The sequence below is a fragment of the Squalius cephalus genome (genome assembly GCF_949319135.1).
Source record: "Squalius cephalus genome assembly, chromosome: 24".
NCBI classification, from domain to species: Eukaryota; Metazoa; Chordata; class Actinopteri; order Cypriniformes; family Leuciscidae; genus Squalius; species Squalius cephalus.
In genome coordinates, this window is record NC_137145.1 from 18,551,575 (window position 1) to 18,573,819 (window position 22,245).

The 22,245-nt window shown below is 36.9% G+C and overlaps 3 protein-coding genes across 6 annotated transcripts in view; all 3 read left to right on the forward strand.

The window, feature by feature from the left end:
• The first annotated feature begins 1,066 nt into the window (after positions 1 to 1,066).
• On the forward strand, positions 1,067 to 11,345 carry plpp5 (phospholipid phosphatase 5). Of its 2 annotated transcripts, none has more exons than XM_079861168.1 (8): positions 1,067 to 1,478; positions 2,335 to 2,453; positions 2,684 to 2,792; positions 2,892 to 2,982; positions 6,486 to 6,549; positions 6,852 to 6,976; positions 10,521 to 10,691; positions 10,776 to 11,345. In XM_079861168.1, exons 1-8 carry the CDS (start codon positions 1,476 to 1,478, stop codon positions 10,943 to 10,945), a joined length of 852 nt encoding a protein of 283 aa, XP_079717294.1. In that variant the 5' UTR covers positions 1,067 to 1,475; the 3' UTR covers positions 10,946 to 11,345. The 2 variants fall into 2 exon arrangements, with proteins under 2 accessions (XP_079717294.1, XP_079717293.1); XM_079861167.1 differs by having other exon boundaries at positions 1,139 to 1,277.
• A 1,322-nt stretch (positions 11,346 to 12,667) lies between these two features.
• ddhd2 (DDHD domain containing 2) lies at positions 12,668 to 20,295 on the forward strand. Of its 2 annotated transcripts, none has more exons than XM_079861663.1 (17): positions 12,668 to 12,878; positions 14,129 to 14,296; positions 14,426 to 14,622; positions 14,704 to 14,793; positions 14,879 to 14,993; positions 15,673 to 15,762; positions 15,902 to 16,043; positions 16,168 to 16,376; positions 16,505 to 16,569; positions 17,693 to 17,821; positions 17,919 to 18,005; positions 18,198 to 18,335; positions 19,005 to 19,160; positions 19,245 to 19,350; positions 19,440 to 19,580; positions 19,667 to 19,808; positions 19,899 to 20,295. In XM_079861663.1, exons 2-17 carry the CDS (start codon positions 14,167 to 14,169, stop codon positions 19,957 to 19,959), a joined length of 1,998 nt encoding a protein of 665 aa, XP_079717789.1. In that variant the 5' UTR covers positions 12,668 to 12,878; positions 14,129 to 14,166; the 3' UTR covers positions 19,960 to 20,295. The 2 variants fall into 2 exon arrangements, with proteins under 2 accessions (XP_079717789.1, XP_079717788.1); XM_079861662.1 differs by lacking the exon at positions 12,668 to 12,878 and adding an exon at positions 12,884 to 12,975.
• Positions 20,296 to 20,732: 437 nt separating this feature from the next.
• tacc1 (transforming, acidic coiled-coil containing protein 1) overlaps positions 20,733 to 22,245 on the forward strand; it is a 32,380-nt gene continuing 30,867 nt past the window's right edge. Inside the window, exon 1 of one of the 2 annotated variants that reach the window (XM_079861660.1) lies at positions 20,733 to 20,950. The gene's annotated coding sequence lies outside the window, so the exon portion shown is untranslated. The remainder of the gene's footprint in view (positions 20,951 to 22,245) is intronic. The other variant, XM_079861658.1, reaches the window with a different exon arrangement.

Here is a 22,245-nt window from a genome sequence, read left to right on the forward strand (position 1 = left end):
TTCTTTGAATCTACATTTGAATGAATATGTCGTCAAATATTTGCCAGTGGCTGAGGAAATTTGCATGTGCAAAAACTGTCGAGGGTTGGGGCTCTTTAAATGCCTGTGACGATCTCTAGAGGGCGCATGATTCATTAAAAATACGACTGAAATGTCAGATTCGTGCGAATCGATTCGCTCGGACCGTTCGTGATTCACTAATACATTCGAATCATCGTTTATCTATTACTTCTATCACTCATTTTTCCATTCGTTTATTTAACATGTAAGTCAGTAACATTGTTGAGTTTCTTAGCAAAAGGCTGACTTTGATTTTGCATGATTTGAAATGTTTTCATAAATATTTTCAAAAGTTTGAGTTCAAAATATTTTAGGAGTATATAGTAGGCTATAGCATAGTATTCAGAAATAGGGTGAATTCAGGGTGATTAGGACACTTTTTGCCATTGAGGTGATATAGAAAAAGTGTCCTAATCACCCTGAATTCACCCTTTATAATCTGAGGACAGCTGGTTTTAAAGGGATAGTTCACCCAAAAAGGAAAATTCTGTCATCATTTAGAATTTCTTTTTTCTGATGAACACAAAAGAAGATATTTTGAAAAATGTCTGTAACCAAACAGTTGATGGACCCCATTGACTTCCATAGTAGGAATGTAGGAGGAGTAGGAACTATGGGAGTCAATGGGGTCCATCAACTGTTTGGTTACAGACATTTTTCAAAATATCTTCTTTTGTGTTCAGCAGAAAAAAGAAATTCTTACAGGTTTGAAACAACTTGAGGGTGAGTAAATGATGACAGAATTTTCATTTTTGGGTGAACTATCCCTTTAAGTAAGTAAAGATAAATGATGAAAGTGTAATTTTATATTAGGGATATTCTTGGGATTGTCTGATTAATTTTCAAAGCGAAAATGTTGCTATTTTAAAAACGAATGCCAAAGTCATCAGTCATTCACAATCTCCCTTTAGGCCACTGTCATATGATTTACAAAAGCTCTGCGAATCGGTTCTATCGAATCTGTAAAAAGAACCTGTTCAATCGAACGGCTCCGCGATTCGGAAAGGACTGACGTGTTAATTGTCCGTGTATGTGCACTGCTGGCACTGGCTGGCTCGCCAGTCAGACTTCTTTATCGCTGATCTGTAGCGCGGTCAGCCTCTGCTGCTGGACATGTCAAATATATATGACCGACAACATCGCAAAATTCTGCTCCGGTGGCTGCTCTCAACAGCCGACAAGGCGACGGTTTAAACAGAAAAGGAAAGAATCCGAAGGTCTGTATTCAACTCCGCGCTGCAGACAAAAGACGGAGGATGCGCGATGTCGTGTTTGCGGAAATGTTCGTAAGCAAATATCACAGATGTGCCGCGCGACTGGGGCGACTCAAGTGATGATCTGGTTTCACTTGGACTTTTCGATCCTTACTTCCGCGCTGGAAAAACTACGCTACATCTAGCTGTGTTTTGGAACATATGGTAGCTGGTTTCTAGTTGTTCTAAACTGTAGACCATCTTAGACTAGTAACAAACCTGGCATCTCTTATGCTGGTTTAAACTGTGGTATCTGCCATCCATCTTGGACCATTAATAAACCAGCTACCAGCTGTTCATATACCATCTTCAGGTAGTTAAACTGGGTTTCTAGCTGATCTAAGGTGGTCATAATTCAGGTTGGTTTTTGGTCAACCAGCTTGTAATGACCATCATAGACCAGTTAAAATCAAGATACCATCTTAAATTGGATGTTTTAACCGGTGATAGAACTGTAGGGAAACTGGTTAATCAAGTTGTATTTTTGAACATGGTAGCTGGTTTCTAGTTGGTCCAAGCTGTAGACCTGGTTAAAATTGTGATATCTTGGACCACCAACAAACCAGCTACCAGCTGTATGTATCATCTTAAGATGGTTAAACTGTTTTTTGACACATTGTAGATGGTTTCTAGTTGGTCCAAGGTGGTCATTAGTTGGTGATCAGCAACAATCCAGCTGCTATCTGGTGATACTTGGCTTGTAATGACCATCATAGACCAGTTAGAATCCAGAAACCATCTTAAACTGTTTAATTTTACTAACAGGTTTTTGTGTCGCATGCGTAATACATTTAATATAAATCCCCTTTTGAATAACACTAATGGTTTATTTTCGAATGATGTTGGGTTTATAATACTAACCAGCTGAAGTGTCACATCAAATCTTCTCATTTCATGCTGGTGGGAGGTTTTTGGTGATGAAGTTTATCTTTAATGTTCTCAGAAATTTAATTCAATGAATCTACTGTATATGAATTCTTGGTTTCAGTTCAATGCAAAATCATCTTCCACTTTCTTCCAGGTTTTAGGGGAAGGTGTCTCCATATTCAATGACAAACCAAAACCAAAGATGAGGAAGAGTTTTGATAATGGCTTCATTGCTGAAGTTATTGTACGGCTGCTGCTTTTAGGTGTTTTTCTGTAAGTAGCCTACACTTTATTCTTGTATTGCTAACCCCGACCGTTGACCTGAACTACTTCTGTGGGTTTGACGGATCTAACCGGTAACCTCTTTATTCAGAACCTGTTATGCCAGTCTTTTGTTCTGTTTTGGAGAGCCAGGTCCTCTCTCAGCTCTCCTGAGCTGTGCCTCTGTTTGCTTGTTATGTGGAGATGAGGATTGTTCTCTCACTGTTATTATGTTCTTGTAGCGTGACTGAGGGGATTCCTCCCTTCAGCCGTGAGATCCAGCCCGAGGAACTCTGGCTTTATAAGTTCCATCCCGTCAAAAAGGACCGTGTTCCTACCCGCCTTATGTTTGTAAGTGCTTTCCACCCATATTCAGCCATGAAACTGCTTCTGAATATGCCATGCTGGTGTTTGATTAAAGGGATATCATTATTTCTCTGATTTAAACAGTCTATCGCCCTCTTCGCTCCATTGGTGGTTATTTCTTTGTTTACCTTCTTGAAACAAGGTGGAAAGGAGGATATGAAAGAGGCGTCTTTGGGTAAGGACTTAAGTGTGTGTTTTATAAATATTTACATATATAAAATATATACAAGCAATCATGATTAAATAAAATTCAAAATATAATAATTTTTTAGTTTTACTTTTACACTGCCAAAGGATGCAGTGTAAGGAAAAACTAGATGTACCGCATCGCGGTACAAAATATGACCGCCGCTCAGGCCTGCACTGGCTTTCCACAAAAATAAATGACGTGGAGTAATTTGGCTGTATTGCGTGTTTATGTATATACCTAAAAAAAGTAGTAGTATGTGCATGTCTGTCTGTGTGTGTGTGTGTGTGTGTATATGTGTTTGTGTATGTGTGTGTCTGTGTGTGTGTGTGTGTGTGTGTGTCTGTGCGTGTATGTATGTGTGCGTACATGTGTGCGCGTGTGTGTTTGTGTGTGTGTGTCTGTGCATGTGGATTTGTATGTGTGTGTATGGGTGTGTGTCTGTGCGTGTGGATGTCAGTGTGTGTGCATGCTTGCGTTTGTTTGTATTCCTGCATGTGTGTGTGTGACAGTATCATCCTAAACCAGCAACCCATTCGCTCAACAGCACCATCTACAGGCCGATGAGTGTACAGTCACTAAATGTGCACATAAATTAATTTATTTTATACCCCCCCATGGATGAAATTCTACGAAACTTAGCAGAGGATACCCCCAGAGGATGTCAAGTTAATCATACACATGAAATATGGTGCAGTTCTGAACATCTCCACTGAAGATAGGGGCGATTAAAGCAGAATAATATTGCATTTTCATTTTTTATGGGAGGGACGCAAATCACAAATGAGTGATTATGGGCTAGGTTGATGTGGGCCCTTAAGAGCAACATACCATAAAAATGTCTTCATCCTCGGTGCCACGGTTCAGGTAGTTATTTAGGAAAAACTGCATTTTTTTGGGTTTGGGGGGGCCCAGCGCGGGGGGGGGGGGGGGTCCCCCGGGGACCAAACGAAATTTTTCCGTAGAAGTCTAGTGGGGCTACATGCCCACCAAATTTCATGTTCCCCGGTGTTTCGGTGTCCCTGGTATCGTTGACGAAAAATTTACGGGGGCCCCAGCGCGGGGGGGGGAAGTGGCCCCCGGGGACCAAACGAAATTTTTCCGTAAAAGTCTAGAAGACCAACATACCATAAAAATTTCTTCATTTACATTTACATTTATTCATTTAGCTGACGCTTTTATCCAAAGCGACTTACAATTGCTATACATGTCAGAGGTCGCACGCCTCTGGAGCAACTAGGGGTTAAGTGTCTTGCTCAGGGACACATTGGTGTCTCACAGTGGATTCGAACCCGGGTCTCTCACACCAAAGGCTTGTGTCTTATCCACTGCGCCATCACCACCCCCCTCTTCATCCTCGGTGCCACGGTTCAGGTAGTTATTTAGGAAAAACTGCATTTTTTTGGGTTTGGGGGGGCCCAGCACGGGGGGGGAGTGGCCCCCGGGGACCAAACGAAATTTTTCCTTAGAAGTCTAGTGGGGCTACATGCCCACCAAATTTCATGTTCCCCGGTGCTTCGGTGTCCCTGGTATCGTTGACGAAAAATTTACGGGGGCCCCAGAGCGGCTGGGGGAGTGGCCACCGGGGACCAAACGAAATTTTTCCGTAAAAGTCTAGTAGACCAACATACCATAAAAATTTCTTCATCCACGGTGCCACAGTTCAGGTAGTTATTTAGGAAAAACTGCATTTTTTTGGGTTTGGGGGGGCCCAGCGCGGGGGGGGGAGTGGCCCCCGGGGACCAAACGAAATTTTTCCTTAGAAGTCTAGTGGGGCTACATGCCCACCAAATTTCATGTTCCCCGGTGCTTCGGTGTCCCTGGTATCGTTGACGAAAAATGTACGGGGGCCCCAGCGCGGGGGGGGAAGTGGCCCCCGGGGACCAAACTAAATTTTTCCGTAAAAGTCTAGTAGACCAACATACCATAAAAATTTCTTCATCCTCGGTGCCACGGTTCAGGTAGTTATTTAGGAAAAACTGCATTTTTTTGGGTTTGGGGGGGCCCAGCGCGGGGGGGGAGTGGCCCCCAGGGACCAAACGAAATTTTTCCTTAGAAGTCTAGTGGGGCTACATGCCCACCAAATTTCATGTTCCCCGGTGCTTCGGTGTCCTTGGTATCATTGACGAAAAATTCAGTAAGGTGACGGAAAAAAAAAAAAAAAAAAAACCTTTGACAATCCCTATATGACCGCTTTCGCTAGCTACGCTAGCGGCGGTCATAATAAATGGTGCATTAATTACGTTAAATATTTTGAACACATTAAACATTAATCACAGAAATTAAGTTTTCAGTTAATAATTAATTTCAGTGTGTGTTTAGCAGTGTTTTTTGGTGTGCATGAATTTATGAATTATATGGACTCATCATTTGGTTATTATTTATATGGACTCGTCATTCAGGATATATGTAAGGGATAATGTATAGTGAGCCGGTTGTTATAGTGAATAACAACCCCGACAGGCTGAACGGGATCCCGACGCGAAGCGGAGGGATCTTGAATCAGCCTGAAGGGGTTGTTATTCACTATAACAACCGGCTCACTATACATTATCCCGCTTATTACATGGCTACCTACAAAATAAATAAATAATTTGACACAAATGATTTATTCAAAAAGGAGTTTATTGATTTAAAAACGATTGTATTGTTTCCGCTAAAGAAAATAGTCCGTTCCGCGTCCATAGCAACGCGCTGGCAACGGTCTGTTATACTTCGCAGCGGTCTGTTATCAAGAAATAACAGACCGCATTCTACATTGGAATTCAGCCAAGCCATGTAATAAGTAAGGGATAATGCACATCACTGAATAAACCCCGAAAGTCAGGGTCCTAATCACTCTGTCAGGGTTTATTCTGTGATAACAACCGGCCGGATGTGCGTTATCCCGCTTATTACACGGCTACTTGCCACGTAAATTTCGACACAAAATTTCGTTTGTATGAAACGAGAGCAAGTCCGTGATACTGGATGGCATAATTTAATATCTGTACACAAAATATTGATTTTTAATATTTTATTCGCTCACCAAACGCAAAACTTCTATGAAGAAAAACCATTCCTAACAAAAGTGTTATATCGCTGACTTCAGTGACCCGGATGAGTCTGTGTTATCTGTTTTCAGCGGTTGTTATCCGGGGATAACATACAGTTGGATGGTGTGATTGACCAATCAGAATCAAGTGTAATAAATAAATACATTTTAATAATTAAATTATTTATATATATAATAGATTTATTAACACACACATACAGTATACATATATTTGTATATGTGTGTGTTGAAAAATCTATTATATATAATATATATATATGTGTGTGTGTTATGTTGTTGAGTTCATATATAATATAATATAATATAGAATAGTTGAATGTCTCCCAGTAATGTTTGTTTATAGTGAAATCTATCGAAAGTATCAAATGATGATCTGATAATCTTTTGTGTTATTGCCAGCTAATGGAAGTCTCTGTATGTCTTTTGTATGACACAGCTGTGACTCTGACCCTGGTGTTGAATGGAGTTTTCACCAATGCAGTCAAGCTAGCCGTGGGAAGGTGAGTGAGTGAGTGACCAATCTTAGCACAATGTTAACTTTGCACCAAACTGTGTTAATGTCCAAATGAAAATTTCCAATTTTCAAAATGTATTCATCTCAATCCATTTAACATAACTTTGTTTTGTAAAAAAATTCAGATAAATGTGGTGTTTAATTAAATTTTTTTTGTTTTTTTACATATTAGATTACATTAAGATCTCTCATTGACTTTCAGCTAAAATGAAGCATTTGTGGAAAGACTAGTAGAGAGGACTTGATACTCTCAGGCATAATTAAACTTAATGTCTCCCTCCATACCAGGCCACGACCTGATTTCTTCTACCGCTGTTTCCCGGATGGCCAAATGAACCCAGAGCTTCACTGTAGCGGTGACCCGGATGTAGTAATGGAAGGCAGGAAGAGCTTTCCAAGCGGACACTCTTCCTGTAAGTACAGCTGCTGTGTTTATTCAGTGGTATTTTTTTTAAAGTCAACCTGAAACACGGTTCATGACACAATTTATTTCTGTTGATTGCTTCATTCCTTGATTGCTTCAGAGGGAATTTTGGTACATTTCATAAAAGATTACAATGAGCAACATTTGTTTTGTTTGGAGTAAAGGGCATCACTGAATCATGCACAATAAAACAAAGTCAGTCAAAAGGGACAATTTTGATTTCATGTTGACTTTAAACTTATTTTACACTCCAAATACACTAAAAAATCTATAGAAATTTAAGTAAATAAATTAATAATATAGTATAAATAAATCTTAGTATATACTACTGTTCAAAAGTTTGTGGTCAATAAGATTTTTGTTACGTTTTTGAAAGAAGTCTCTTACTCTCACCAAGGCTGCATAAATATTATTACAATTTAAGAGTACGTTTACACGACAACAATGTACCAAAAAATGGAAAAGATTTTCCTTTGCATCTTCCGTGTACAGACGGCAATGTTGTCAAAATGATCCCCATTCACACGGATCCGCGAAAACGTCAAAAAAAACAACTGTATTATTCATGCCTGGCCAGTAGATGGCGATATCACTTTGTAAATAAACACAACGCGCTTATAGACTGAACACGTAATACGCATGCGCATTACATCACCTTTTCACAAATTTGTTGACGATAACGGTATAATTTTCATAAACTTGCACTTTGAAACGCGTTTTTAAAAGTTTCTGTTTTCAGGCGCCCAAAGCGCCGTTGTCGTGTAAATGAACGGCTTAAATGTTTTCAGTTTTTCCTTTCGGTGTCGCGTAAATGCCCCCTAAAATAGCTGTTTTCTATTTTAATATATTTAAAAATGTAATTTATTCCTGGGATGGCAAAGTTGAAATTATTTGATGAAGTGAAAGGTTAAAGGAGAAGTTCACTTTTAAAATTAAAATTCTGTCATCATATACTCACCCTCATGTTGTTTCAAAGCTGTATGAATTTCTTTCTTCTGCTGAACAGAAAGGAAGATATTTAGAAGAATGTCAGTAACCAGACAGTTTTTGGGTCCCATTGACTTCCATAGTAGGAAAAAAATATACTATGGAAGTCAATGGGACCCAAAAACTGTCTGGTTACTGACATTCTTCTAAATATCTTCCTTTCTGTTCAGCAGAAGAAAGAAATTCATACAGCTTTGAAACAACATGAGGGTGAGTATATGATGACAGAATTTTCATTTTAAAAGTGAACTTCTCCTTTAAGGGAACAACATTTATTTGAAATATAAATTGTTTGTAAAAAATCTTAAGTCACTTTGGATCCATTTACACATTCCTTGCTGTATAAAATATAGTTTAAAAAAATCTTACTGATCTTATATATATATATATATATTAGTGGTGGGCCGTTATCGGCGTTAACGCGCTGCGTTAACGCGAGACTCTTATCGCGCGATAAAAAATATATCGCCGTTAATCTATTCCCCAAGTTGCGTTGGGAGATGATGACGCAATCTACCCGCGGCCGCGAGGTAAACCCGGCTGCAACGCATATTCGTCGTCATCTTAAGTAAACACGGCTGAAAGTGAAAGCTGCAACATCCATTATTTGGACTTGGTTCGGATTTAAGCCGTCCGACAAACAGCAGCAAACTATAGACAGAGTGTGTGGGGTAACGGTTCGGTAAGTTAACACACGACTAATCCGTTCTACCACATGATATCACTGAATACCAGCGCGCGCGTATTATTCTCATTCCAATATATCTTAGTGGTGTAACGTTAACACATAATCTCTGTCTATGCCCGATTTTAAGAATCGTTGTTGTGTTTCTTTTTAACGGAAAAGACATTAGTTAGACAATATTATCACTTTAAATTTGGGGTTTCATAAGATCAAAGCTATAATAAACATTAGACCTACTTAAGTCTCTGCTGCTAGTGTACTTAAATTGTATTTATCTGCAAAATTATGCTGTATACTTACAGTTTTGCACAATATGTTCTCAAAACTACATATACCCTTTAAAAAAAATACATTTAGCAGTTGTTTAGCAGGGTCTGTGTAACCTGTTCTGAAATGTTTTTATTATAATATACTGTATATCGTTATCGCAAGAGGCTGCAATGTATATCACAATATAGATTTTAGGCCATATCGCCTATCCCTAATTGATAGCCTATAGTAGTTGATAATAACATAGGCCTACCTAATGTTGCCTATGGACGGTAACAGTACAGTAGTAACCTTTACAGTCTATGAGTAGAACAGCTTTCTCAAGCAGTTTGTGATGCATTGTGGAAACAGGAGATGAGCCCCTGGTCTAATGCGCCACCTGGCTTGAGAAACCGGTTCACAAAGACTTACTTTTATAGTCATTATTTTGGTAGCACACATATTCTGAATGCCTTCGGCAGAATTCAAATGAGCCATTTTAATCTAGATTAATCTAGATTAATTTCAAAATTAATCTAGATTAATCTAGATTAAAAAAATTAATCTATGCCCACCTCTAATATATATATATATATATATACAGTACAGGTCAAAAGTTTGGAAACATTACTATTTTTAATGTTTTTGAAAGAAGTTTCTTCTGCTCATCAAGCCTGCATTTATTTGATCAAAAATACAGGGAAAAAAAGGTAATATTGTGATATATTATTACAATTTAAAATAATTGGTTTTCAATTTATTATACTTTAAATTATCATTTATTTCTGTGATGCAAAGCTGAATTTTCAGGATCATTACTCCAGTCTATCACATGATCCTTTAGAAATCATTCTAATATGATGATTCATTATCAAAGTTGCTTAATATTTTTTCATAACCTGTGATACTTTTTTAGGATACTTTGATGAATAAAAAGTAAAAAAACTTTAAAAAAATAATAAAAAAAAAAGCAAATTTTTTCAAAATAGAAATCTTTTGTAACAACAATATACACTACTGGTCAGTAATTTGGGGTCAGTAACTTTTTTTCTTTCTTTTTTTGAAATAAATCAATCATTTTATTCAGCAAGGATGTGTTAAATTGATAAAAAGTGATAATAAAGAAGAGTTATATTATTAGAAAATATGTTTTACTTTGAATAAATGCAGTTCTTTTTAACCTTTTATTCATCAAACATATTAGGCAACAGAACTGTTTCCAACACTCATAATAAATCAGAATATTAGAATAATTTCTATTGGATCATGTGATAGACTGGATGTCACATGTGACACTGAAGACTGGAGTAATGATGCTGAAAATTCAGCTTTGCATCACAGGAATAAATTATTTTTTTAAATATATTCAAATAGAAAACTATTATTTTAAGTTGTAATAATATTTCACAATATTACTGTTTTTTTCTGTATTTTTGATCAAATAAACGCAGCCTTGATAAGCATTAGAGACTTCTTTAAAAAATATAAAAAAACGTAATGTTTCCAAACTTTTGACCTGTACTATATATAAATATACACAAAATAATAAAATATGACTTCATATTCTCTGAACATTCAGCCACCAACTTTCTATCTTTTTTTGTTGTCATAGTTGCGTTTGCTGGTCTGGGCTTCACTGCCCTGTACGTGGCTGGGAAGCTGCACTGTTTTAGCCCAGCAGGCCGAGGTAAAGCCTGGAGGTTGTGTGCCTTCCTCACCCCCCTCCTTTTCGCCATCATGATCGCCCTCTCCAGAACATGTGACTACAAACATCACTGGCAAGGTGAGAATTACATGCCATCATCATCACTCCTCTAGTGACATGTATGGTTTCAAGGCAATGACACGGTCTCCCGTTCACTTCCAGATGTGTTGGTGGGATCTCTCCTCGGTTTGGCCTTCTCGTACTTGTGTTACCGACAGCATTACCCAGCTCTCAACGACTCGAACTGCCACAGACCCCTCCGGATGAGAGAAGCAGTGGCTCTTGCACAGGAACGCAAGCCGGCCAACCCAGGCTACCTCTTACCTTTGTAGGAACTCAAATTCTGTTAACCCGACCAATAACCATATTCTGTGTGAAAGTTTACCAAGCCAGTCGCTGCGATTATGTATTTTTTTGTTTTGTATGTGTGCCGCCTGTCAACCAGCGAGTACGTTGCCTTCCTATACTGTTTTAGACATTCACGATGAATGTTTTTGTGTATTGTAGAGCTGTCTTTTTGAAAATGTCTTAAACAATTTGTAACTTATCAAGCTCTTTAAAAATTTATATGTGAACTATCTTGGTGAAAGAACTTTATGTATGTTAAAACAGCTTCTAGGTAAATTTTACAACGTGGCAGACATATTTATAGAGATCTCCAGTAGAGACTGTATGCATACGGGAAATCCCCTGATATCTTTGTCAATAAAGTTTGTGATGATTTCTAATGTATCATCTGGAATTTGAGCAGATCATTCGACATTTCAGTGTCTGTCAACACTGTAGAAGATGACTTGCTGTGAGGAGACCTTTGCTCTGTATTATCTGTTATCTGATACAGTATGGTACATCACTCTGGGAATCTTCTGGAAGTGAGTCTATAATGTTTTGTTTTATTTCCTGAGAACTATTAGATATGTTTGATAAACTGTGGCCTTCAATACGAGGTCCGAGCATCTGTGGTCCATACTGAAGAACCAAGCAAGAACTAGAGGAAACATAATGTCAGATTTCTAAAGCTATTTTTAACTAACTAATTTTATATTAAGAACATTTCACAATTTGCATGCAATCAAGTTACACAATTTTCTCAGTTATAAAAATGTAACATCCAAGAAAAAGCATAATTTGGAAACTAGCTACAACATGGAAGATACATTTCAGGTATTTTAGTTTCTCAATTTTTATACAAAGTGTAGTCATGACATTTGTCAAACTCAACATCCGCTTAACCCTGTTACACAGATCTATCAAAATGATCAAATATCAGTTTATCAGTACCTACAAAACAACCTTTGGTCCCAAGCTTAATTTAGGCCACATTTGTAACATTCTTGTGTAGATTTTATTTAAATGTTTTTATGGTATTGCAAAATGACAAATTATTTTAAGCTGTATACAGTCACATTTTTTTAACAGTCAAATTACAAACCTGAATAGAAAATAAAACCACTTCAAACTGAATGTATATATGACTATAATATACAACTAAATGTAATATATAAGTTTATATATCTAAACTTTTTAGAAGCTCCAAGATTTCGGTTTACATTTTGGTCACTATTTAATCAGTACTCTTACATTTGTGTTTTTTTTATGACCATGATTCTAAACTTTATAAAACTAATAATGAAAGCCACTGACTTCCATACCGTAGGGGAAAAAAAATACTCCGGAAGTCAATGGCTTCCGTCAACTGTTATCAACATTCTTTAAAATATATTATTTTGTGTTCAACAGAAGAAAGAAACTCATACAGGTTTGGAACATCTTGAGGGGGATTAAATGATAGAATTGTCAAATTAGGGTAATGGTACTGTCACTTTAAATGTCTTGTCAAACAGTTGTTTAAATATTTAAAGAAACAGTTCATTTAAAATAGAAGTCCATTCTCCAATGTGGTCTTTCTAAATATAAACTCTAAAAGGACACATATCTTATGCAAGACACTGACAACTAAAGAATATTAATGCATCATTTGTTATTCTGAGATCATTATGTGATTATGAACACCATAATTTCAGATGCATTGACTCATAATAACCCATCTCACTATGGTGAAATGCAGTTGCTGTTGTTGATTGATTGTTTCAGAATTCCCCCCTATCAGTCGACCTTTAGACTCAAAGAATACTTATAAGGTTTCAGCTCCTGGTAGATGCATTTACTTCGGACTTGACCACCACAGTGAATTACAGTGTGTGAGGTTTGCTCTCTCTGTCAGAAGTCAGTTTTGTCCTAAGCGGGCATCCTTACGAGCAGCCGGTGAGTAGATTGCGATGCATTATTATGTTTTTCCATCTTATTTGCCTTCATTTGTTGTATCAGATGATAAACGTTCGTAGCCTAATACTTACGACCAGTAAGTAGTCAGTCCTGACATCGTGTTTTAAAGATTTCCAAACAGGCTTATTAGGTGTCATTAAATCAGTTGTCCTTGTGATACAGTTTGTCTTTTTTATGCATTTTTTTTATATATATCGAATCGTTATATATGCGCTAGTATTGTATACTTAAGTTGGCACGGTCATATAAAATGCATTTTGTTTATGTTTCATTGTCCTCGTTCACTCATCGTGCCCTACTTTTGATGTACAATTGCAAACGCAAACGCGCTCCGCAATGTCCGTATGACAAAAACAGTCTTTAGTTTGGTTGTTTTGTATTGTCCACAACACATTGCCAGTGAATCAACTGATAATGCAACTATAAGTCATTTCATTGTTTTGCTGCCGTCATCCAATATTACGTAAGTGCTGCCGGGGCACCATATGATGACGTAACCGCTCTCCTTGATGTTTGAGTTTAATGTCAAAAGTGATTAAAAGCATTGAAATAGCCAAAAAAGTTTTGTGTTAATAACAAAATAAAGGAAGTGTCTTACAAAATACTTAACAGAATTTATCCTGCTAAGCATGTTTTGGAAAGAGTTCAGCTTTTTTTTTTTTTTTTTTATAGCTGTCTGTGAATATAGTAAAATAGTTTAATGTGTTTATTTATGTCAATCAACATTTATTCATTTAGCAGATGATTTTATCCAATGTGACTATATATTTATCCAACAAAAATTAGTGTGTGTGCATGTTCTTGTTTAACATACATTGAGAGGACCTAAAGAGTGTGTGTGTGTGTGTGTGTGTGTGTGTGCGTGTGTGTGTGTGTGTGTTCGTTAACCTACATTGAGAGGAGCAAATGTCCCCCACAAAGAGAGAAAAATTAGAAAATAGACAATTTTGCCATTTGGAATAGAGCTTATAAATCATTCTAAGTGATGTTTTTTGAAAATGTAAAAATGCAGAAAGTTTTCTGTGATGGGTAGGTTTAGGGATAGGGTTAGTGTAAGGGGATAGAAGATACAGTTTGCACAGTATAAAAATCATTACGTCAATGGAGAGTCTATGTAAAGATATAAAAACAAGTTTGAGTGTGTTTGTGTGTGTGTGTGTGTGTACACAAATGAGATCGCAGAGACCATTAGCGTATTACTAAAACACATGGCAACATTATATTTGCAGTCCGCTGGTCTTGGTGTGGCGTCTCTGCTCTTCTCAGCATGAATATTTCTGAGCCGTATGAACCCGTCCAGTACCACTGGTTCTTCAACAAGCAGGTGGACTCCAAGGACACCTGGCAACCCTTCAGCAGAGAAGACTCACGGCGACTGGAGGACGCTCACAGTCGAGGTCTTCCATTGTCTCCTTCTGGATACTTTAAAACCTATTGGTTGCAACTGCTAAAAGTATAGTTAGTTTATTAGCACAAGTACATATGTATGTTTCGAATGATAACCACGAGATCTGGTTTGTTTGCAGTGGGGAAAAGTGAAAAGGATGAAGTGGTAGTGGCTACAGAAGGAAGACGGTATGATGTCAGGCTATGTGAAAGAAAGCGTTACTCCGTGTATTGGGAACAGAAGCCCACCGAGGTCAGACGATGCTCCTGGTTCCACAAAGGCAGCAAAGAAGTGAGCTACACTCCCTACAGCGAGGAACTCAGTGATTACCTAGAGGTGAGATGCACAGATTTTCTAGAATAAATTAAATTTGTACAGTTTTTTAATACTTAATACTTTTTCTTTATTCAAAAACAGGACGCCTATATGATTGCAGTTACGCTAGACGAATGGAAGAGGAATTTGGAGCTCCCAACAGGGGAAACTGTGATCCTTCACAATCCAAAGGTATTATTTAAATGTAAAGCTCATGGAAAATGGACACTTTTCTCTTCACAAGTTACATTTTGTCTCTCTCACTGCTTTACCTCAGCTTATGACACAGTATCCCAGTGGTTGCAAGGACTTTCCCCCTTCCCCATCTGAACGAACTCAACCCGTAACTCTAAAGAGAGGAGTTGAGAATATTCCAGTAGAGATACCAGAGGGTAAGTGCAGCTCCCTAAAACTCTGTTTAAAATATTAGGGTGTTATTTCTGACACAAATGCACTTCCATGGTATAAAATACCTCATTTTGGCCAAATTCTAAAGCAGAAATACTCATAGCCTTAATGTAGACAGTCCCAGAATGCATTGTGACAAGCTCATCCAAGATGGCTAGTATGTGGAGAGAAATGTAGACAACATATATACTTATTTAATTCAATACAATACTGAAAAGATAAGTAAAAATAAAATAATATGAGCTGTGTAGTTTTATGTAGTTTTATCATACTGTTAGCATAGGAACATGCTAACATCAAACTCTGCACTCAATATTTGTGTAGCCTTAGTTATGTATTGTTATGTGTATTAAAGTATCACACTGTTAGCATAGGAATATGATAACATCGAACTCTATTGGACTATTTCACCTAATATTTCTGTAAACTGTGTAATTTTATATGTGTTAAAAGGTGCGTTCACACCATGTCAGAATTAGCTAGCTTAGCAGCATGCTAACATCAAACTCATTTCATTTAAGTCTTCCTATTCACTTTAATTAGGATGCTGCCTTCGATTTTTGAACGGTTAAAGCTCGAGCATGGCTTAGGGTTAGTGGTTTGTAATGTTTGTTAGCTAACAATATCAGTCTTTTGATATATTTTCTTGCTGTGTGTCTGTAGGAGAACCAGAGATAGTAGACCACCTGGTGTTCATGGTTCACGGTATCGGTCCGGCCTGTGACATACGTCTCCGTGGCATTGTCCAGTGTGGTGAGCCTTTAATATGTTGGATTGTTTAGCAACTATCGAGCAGTTCACAAGCCACGTTTATGCCACTCAACACTCCATATTATTGTACCATTTTTAAAAAAAATCATTTTGACATGTTTATCCCCATTCCCTGCTGCAGTTAATGAATTTCGAAATGCCTCCAACGGCCTCTTAAACAGCCACTTCAGGCAGAGTGAGGACTTGTGCATCATTGGAAGGGTTGAGTATCTTCCAGTCAACTGGCACAAAGTCTTACATGGAGAAACTACAGGAGTTGACAAGTAAGATGTTTGACACACACACTCTCTCTCTCTCTCTCTCTCTCTCTCTCTCTCTCTTTTGTGTGTGTGTGGAGAAAACCCACATACATCTTTTATTGTATTGTTTTATTTCTATTTTAAATAGAGACATTGAGAGAATCACACTGCCTAGCATTAGCCGTCTGCGTCAGTTCAGCAACGACACCGTGCTGGACCTTTTCTTCTACAATAGTGCCACATACTGCCAGACGATTGTGGATACAGTGGCCTCTGAGATCAACCGTCTCCACAGCCTCTTCCTTCAGAGGAATCCACACTTCACAGGACACGTTTCCTTGGTTGGACACAGCCTCGGTACGTAATTGTGCATTTCAGAACAGAATTGCTGTTTTGGTTTGGTGACATAATAATAACCAATACTTACGGACAGTACATTGTTTCATGTTTTAAGTTTTTTCAATAATGTGTATTGTTTTATACAGGCTCATTGATCCTGTTTGATCTCCTGACCAATCAAGAGACAAGTGCAGATGCCACAGCTCATGAGGTTTGCACCAGTGTTGCTATTGTTAACTGAAAATAATTGTAATAAAGCTTAAATATAATATAAATATTGCATAAAAAATTAGAAATGTTCCCTTGCCAACTCACTGAAATAAAAGACTGAATTACTTCATTTATAAATAATGAAGTACTAAAAATATTAAACTTAAAATGAAATAAAAATAAATTAAAGCTATTTAGAAATAAAATAAAATAAATTATGCTAATAATAGTATATAAATAATGTTAAAATAACAGTGGTTTGTCATAATATTAGTGCTGTCAAAACGAGTAATCGCATCTAACAAAAGTTTGTGTGTATATATATATATATATATATATATATATATATATATATATATATATATATATATATATATATATATATATATATATATGTGTGTGTGTGTGTGTGTGTATGTGTGTGTGAATATACACACATTATAAATTTACAAACTTGTTTTAATCACGATTAATCACATGTTAGATGCGATTAATTGCAATTAATCGATTAAATCTTTGTCATCATATATAATAAAATGATTTAGAAATAAACATTAATGTTTCAGTTTGAATGCTTATTGTCTACAGTAAACATTGTCTACAGTTTGAGAAACATAACTTCCAGGTTTCTGGACATTAATGGTGAATTTTAACATGTGGCTAATAAAAAGTAACTACTTATTATTGTTAGATAAGATTATATATTTTTCTGTAAATAAATGTTAGATTAATCCAGCATGTGTATTACTTTTTGACTTGTCTAATAAAAATAAAAAAAAAATAAAAAAATTATATATATATATATATATATATATATATATATATATTTAAAAATATTTGAAATTACTATTATATTTGTATTTTTTATATATATTTTTTTAATTATTACGCAATAAGTAAATTATTTGCTATGAAACATGTATTGTGAAAGGCACTGTACAAAACAACAATAATAAAATCAAACCATTATTTTGTTCCTCAAAATGTACTGTTGCTGCTGCATCATCTAAATCTTTCCGCTTTTGCACTTTACTATGCCTTTTTTTTTAATAGAGAAGAGTTGCTTTTATAGATTTCAAAGAATATAAGTGATCAATTGAAGAATGTTTTTGTGGTCTGCACAGCTCCAGGAGGACCCTCATGTTGACACGGGCTGCAGTTCCTATGAGAGTCTGGAGGAGGCGCTGAAGAGCCATGGCTTGGAAGAGCACCTCAATGTACTACAGAGAGAACAAGTGGATATGGAGTCTTTGGTCAGTTTTCTGTCCTTAAACACATACCACACATCTTAAAAACACAACACTCCAATTCTTCATTTCACCTTTCCTTATTCCAATTAAACCGTTTCAGACGCTCTGCTCAGAGAATGACCTAAAAGATATCGGACTACCCCTTGGTCCTCGCAAGAAATTGATGGACTGTGTCAAGAAATGGAAGGTAATTCTTGAAATTCCTTCTAGCCTTGTTGGCTCATGGTAGAAGTGGAAAGGTTTGCAATGTAGCTTAATTGTGTGAAGCTTCCTCTCCACACCCAGCAATGGAAGGGAAGACCGATAAGAGTCCATTGTTTTAGATCGGAATGTTTGTTTTAATGTAATTTATAGTCATTTCTTCTTGAATATCCAACAGAACTCCAGAATCGGAAGTGGACATGCAGCCCAAAATAAGACAAACTCCTCAAGTCTAAGGATGAGAAATGCTCATGAACATCAAACCCCCACCACTAGTGCATTTGATTATCAGCATTTTAATGTTGGCATTGGACAAGTAAGTGTTTGTATTTTTTTTTTTTTTAAGTATTAAAAAAAACTGACTTTTATTTGAATGTATTTTAAATATGTATTACTTTATTCCTGTGATCAAAGCTGAATTTTCAGCATCATCACTCCAGTCTTCAGTGTCACATAATCCTTCAGAAACCAATCTAATATGCTGTATATAATATACAACTATGTATTTACAAATTTTTTTTGTATGTACCTCCAAGTTAAGGCTATAGTAATCTCTTGAATCTCCAGTCTCTTGAATCAAACATCTTAAAGGGATAGTTCACCCAAAAATGAAAATTCTGTCATCATTTACTCTCCCTCAAGTTGTTCCAAACCTGTGTGATTTCATTTCTTCTGCTAAACACAAAAGAAGATATTTTAAAGAAGGTTGGTAATTAAACAGTTGCTGGTCCCCATTGACATCCATAGTATTTTTTTTCCTACTATGGAAGTCAATGGGGTCCATAAGTCGTTTGGTGACCGACTTTCTTCAAAATATCTTCTTTTGTGTTCAGCAGAAGAAAAAAAGTCATACAGGTTTGGAACAACTTGAGGGAGAGTAAATGATGACAGAATTTTCATTTTTGGGTGAACTATCCCTTTAAGAATTCAAATGATTTCACTGTTTAAGTTACAGTTGCCAAATAACTTGTTCTTTATTCTGCAGGTATCCATTGACTATCCTCAGTTAGCCTTTCATCCTCAGGCTTTCTTTGCTGTTGGTTCACCCATAGGAATGTTTTTAACTGTTAGAGGTCTGAAGAGGATTGATCCTAACTACAGCTTTCCTACCTGCAAAAGTTTCTACAACGTCTTCCATCCAGTAAGACACGCTCCAAAACACTGACCGAGAACCATACATCTTCCTTAGAGCCATGTTCTTAAACCTTGAATGTAATCTGTGCAGTTTGACCCAGTGGCGTATCGGATCGAGCCCATGCTTGTGCCTCAAGACGTGGACTTGCCACCAATGTTGATACCCCATCATAAAGGCAGAAAGAGGATGCACCTCGGTATTTCACATCACTTTATGGAACGAAATCCATAGTTTTAATATTCAAAAATGTCTCTGAGGCTAACGAAATGTCTTTGATGCCTACAGAACTCAAAGAAGGGTTGACTCGAGTCAGTTCTGATTTACTGGGATCCCTACGAATGGTTTGGCAGAGCATTTCTCAGGTCCCATCGCCAGCGCTCGCAGAGGGTGGATTCAGTTCCATGACCCCTACTGATGAAGCAGAAGGTATCGAAATACACTTTTACTATTCAGATATTTATAAAAATCAGATTTTGAATGTCCCATCTCACATTTGAATATGTGTGGTGCAGTATCACCAATGGAGCACGAGCAGAGGAACTTCAAGGTGGGAATGTTGAATCGTGGGCGACGTATTGACTTTGTTCTTCAGGAGACACCAATTGAAAGTTTCAATGAGTACCTGTTTGCTATACAGAGCCATCTGTGCTACTGGTAAGAGAAAATCTTTCATGATACCTATGTATATATCATTCATATGTGTATGTGCTCCAAAATAAATAATTCTCCCTGTTTTGTTTGCAGGGAGTCAGAAGATACTGCTCTGTTGGTTCTGAAAGAGATTTATGGAAATATTCCAGATTGATGTGCTCCTTTATAAATGTTTTATACCTTTTGTATAGTACTTACAAGTTTTAATGCCAGTCCAGTCCACAGTGAGTCGATTCTCTCCACACGTTAACCAGCCAATTAACTACCTAAAAAAAAAAAAGGTTACACTTTATTTTAAAGTGTGATTGTTATTAAAATATATTTAAGCACTGAGTAATATTAAGCAACAACATGTACTTTCTATAGGGTTAGTGTAGGATTAGGATTTGGTTGAGGGTTAATTGCATGAAATTATGCATAATTCGCTGTTATTACTATGGTAAGTACATGTAACATATGTAACAAGGACACTGTAAAATAAAGTGTTACCAAAAATAATAATCATGAATTTAAACTTGGAGTCACAATTGAACTGTTGCCAGGTATTAGGATATTGTTGCAGTATTCTCAAGGCAGGCTTTGAGACATTTGATCCACACAATACCCTTTTGTGCACTAAGGTGCTTTGTAAAGAAACGGTTATCTAATGTATACTTATGTAGCTTGGGTCAGTGTTTTCTAATTGTTGATTAATTCATATTGTGTATTCATAATGTTATATTATTATTATTATTATTATTAAATTCCTTACCCAAAATCTTATTTGTGATGCCTGTATCTGTGTCTCAGATTCGATTCAGTTGTTATACATTCTTCAGATACCAGCACTGTGTCTTTAAGGCAGAATTCAGATCATAACCACCGGGAAGTTCGTTCATTTCCCATTTATCCGTCTGGAATAGTGCGCCACACATTACAAAACATCCTCTTTCCATACAGAGTCATGAACTGCCCTCCCATCCTCCGCCAAGAGCTCCACACACAGCCAATGAACACAACGGCATTACTGCCGTCAGGATTTACGAGTCCGTCTCTTTAAATGTAGAAGTTCCACTACTTGAGAATATTCAAACTATTTATTAAGAAGACTTGAAAAACGAAGTTTGCATGAAGATGCCCAGCCTGTGAAAAAAACATCATAAAAGGTGAGGAAACGCCACAAGAATGTTACAGAATTGTGTCATATTTTTCTTATCTGGAGGGGATTGAATCTCCTGCTTGACATGAACGCGCGCTGGAGTTTACGCACGCTGCTCAGAATAGTTCGCCTGTCAGAACAGAATTTCAGATTTGCTCTCAGTCTAACAAACTCTCAACAGTTCCATAGCAGTCCATTACATCAAACTGAAGGGTGAAACCTTTAATTTCAGAGCGTTCGCTTTTCAACATTTGAACGCCTCGCTTTTTTGAGGAGAATCTTTTCATGAATCAGTTGAACCTCTGTCAAGTAATGTCTGATCGTAAGCCAGAGATAGTGACATTTGGAGCGTATTTTCGTAAAAAGGCGAAATAGTTTTTTAAAACTAGTTAATTAAAACCAACTGTTTTAAATAATCGATTCGAAGGATATGAGTCGCCTACTTCCAATAATTGATGAATAATGACAAATCACGGAAGCATTTTGCGCTTGTTTAGCAGGACTAGAGTAGCCTCCAAACTCGGTCCTGGAGGCAAGTAGGCTACTAAATAATGACAGACTTTTTTTTTTTTTTTTTTTTTTTTAAATCATTATTATTATATTTATAACATTCTATGAAACATCAATGGAATGCTTAAATAAGTATTATTTTCTGATAAGGAGATTCAGGTGTGTTTTCACCGGTTCAGTCACTTCGTTTAGGCTCCAGTTGTTAATTTATTCAAATGCTATTCATATTCATATTGTTTCTCATATAGGCCAAGACACTTTGTTCTAGGCTAAAGATTTTATATCAGACTTCCATAGGAACATATTTGTTTTCTTAACCAATGCATGTCTTTTAGGCTAAACTTAAGTCATCCTTTTTTCTTTTTTAAAAAATCTAATCCAAACTTGGCCATAATGTTGTCTCTCAAAAGGGGTGCTGTTGTTTTCACAAATGGTCCCCTCGTTATATGGTCGCCACCTGGTTGATGCGACTTACACACATCAGTGCACAAATTTTATAATCCTACTGTAGTTGAAGTCCTGTTCCTTTCATAGTCACATGGTTGACCAATTCATGGAAACGTAAATACCCGCATCATCTTTGATGATCAGGGTTGGAAACTCTATGAGCAAACTCTATGAACTTTATATGAGCAATGCCGAAGGAAATGGAGCGCTGAATTGTCTCATTACCAAGTCAGTCACATGTGTTAACCACATGAGAGAACTGACCTCTACATTGAAGTCAGTACTGTAAGTGTGTCTCATTGACCAAAGCAAAGGTCAGTTCACTCTCTAGACTCATACAAAGAA

Coding starts and splice junctions, on each gene's coding strand:
- plpp5 (XM_079861168.1), top strand. Junction 2,983..6,485: donor TATGAAAGAGGCGTCTTTGG/GTAAGGACTTAA, acceptor TGTATGACACAG/CTGTGACTCTGACCCTGGTG. Junction 6,550..6,851: donor GTCAAGCTAGCCGTGGGAAG/GTGAGTGAGTGA, acceptor CCTCCATACCAG/GCCACGACCTGATTTCTTCT.
- ddhd2 (XM_079861662.1), top strand. CDS start 12,903: ATGTTTTTCCATCTTATTTGCCTTCATTTGTTGTATCAGATGATAAAC. Junction 18,006..18,197: donor ACTGTGTCAAGAAATGGAAG/GTAATTCTTGAA, acceptor AATATCCAACAG/AACTCCAGAATCGGAAGTGG. Junction 19,581..19,666: donor CCCTACTGATGAAGCAGAAG/GTATCGAAATAC, acceptor TGTGTGGTGCAG/TATCACCAATGGAGCACGAG.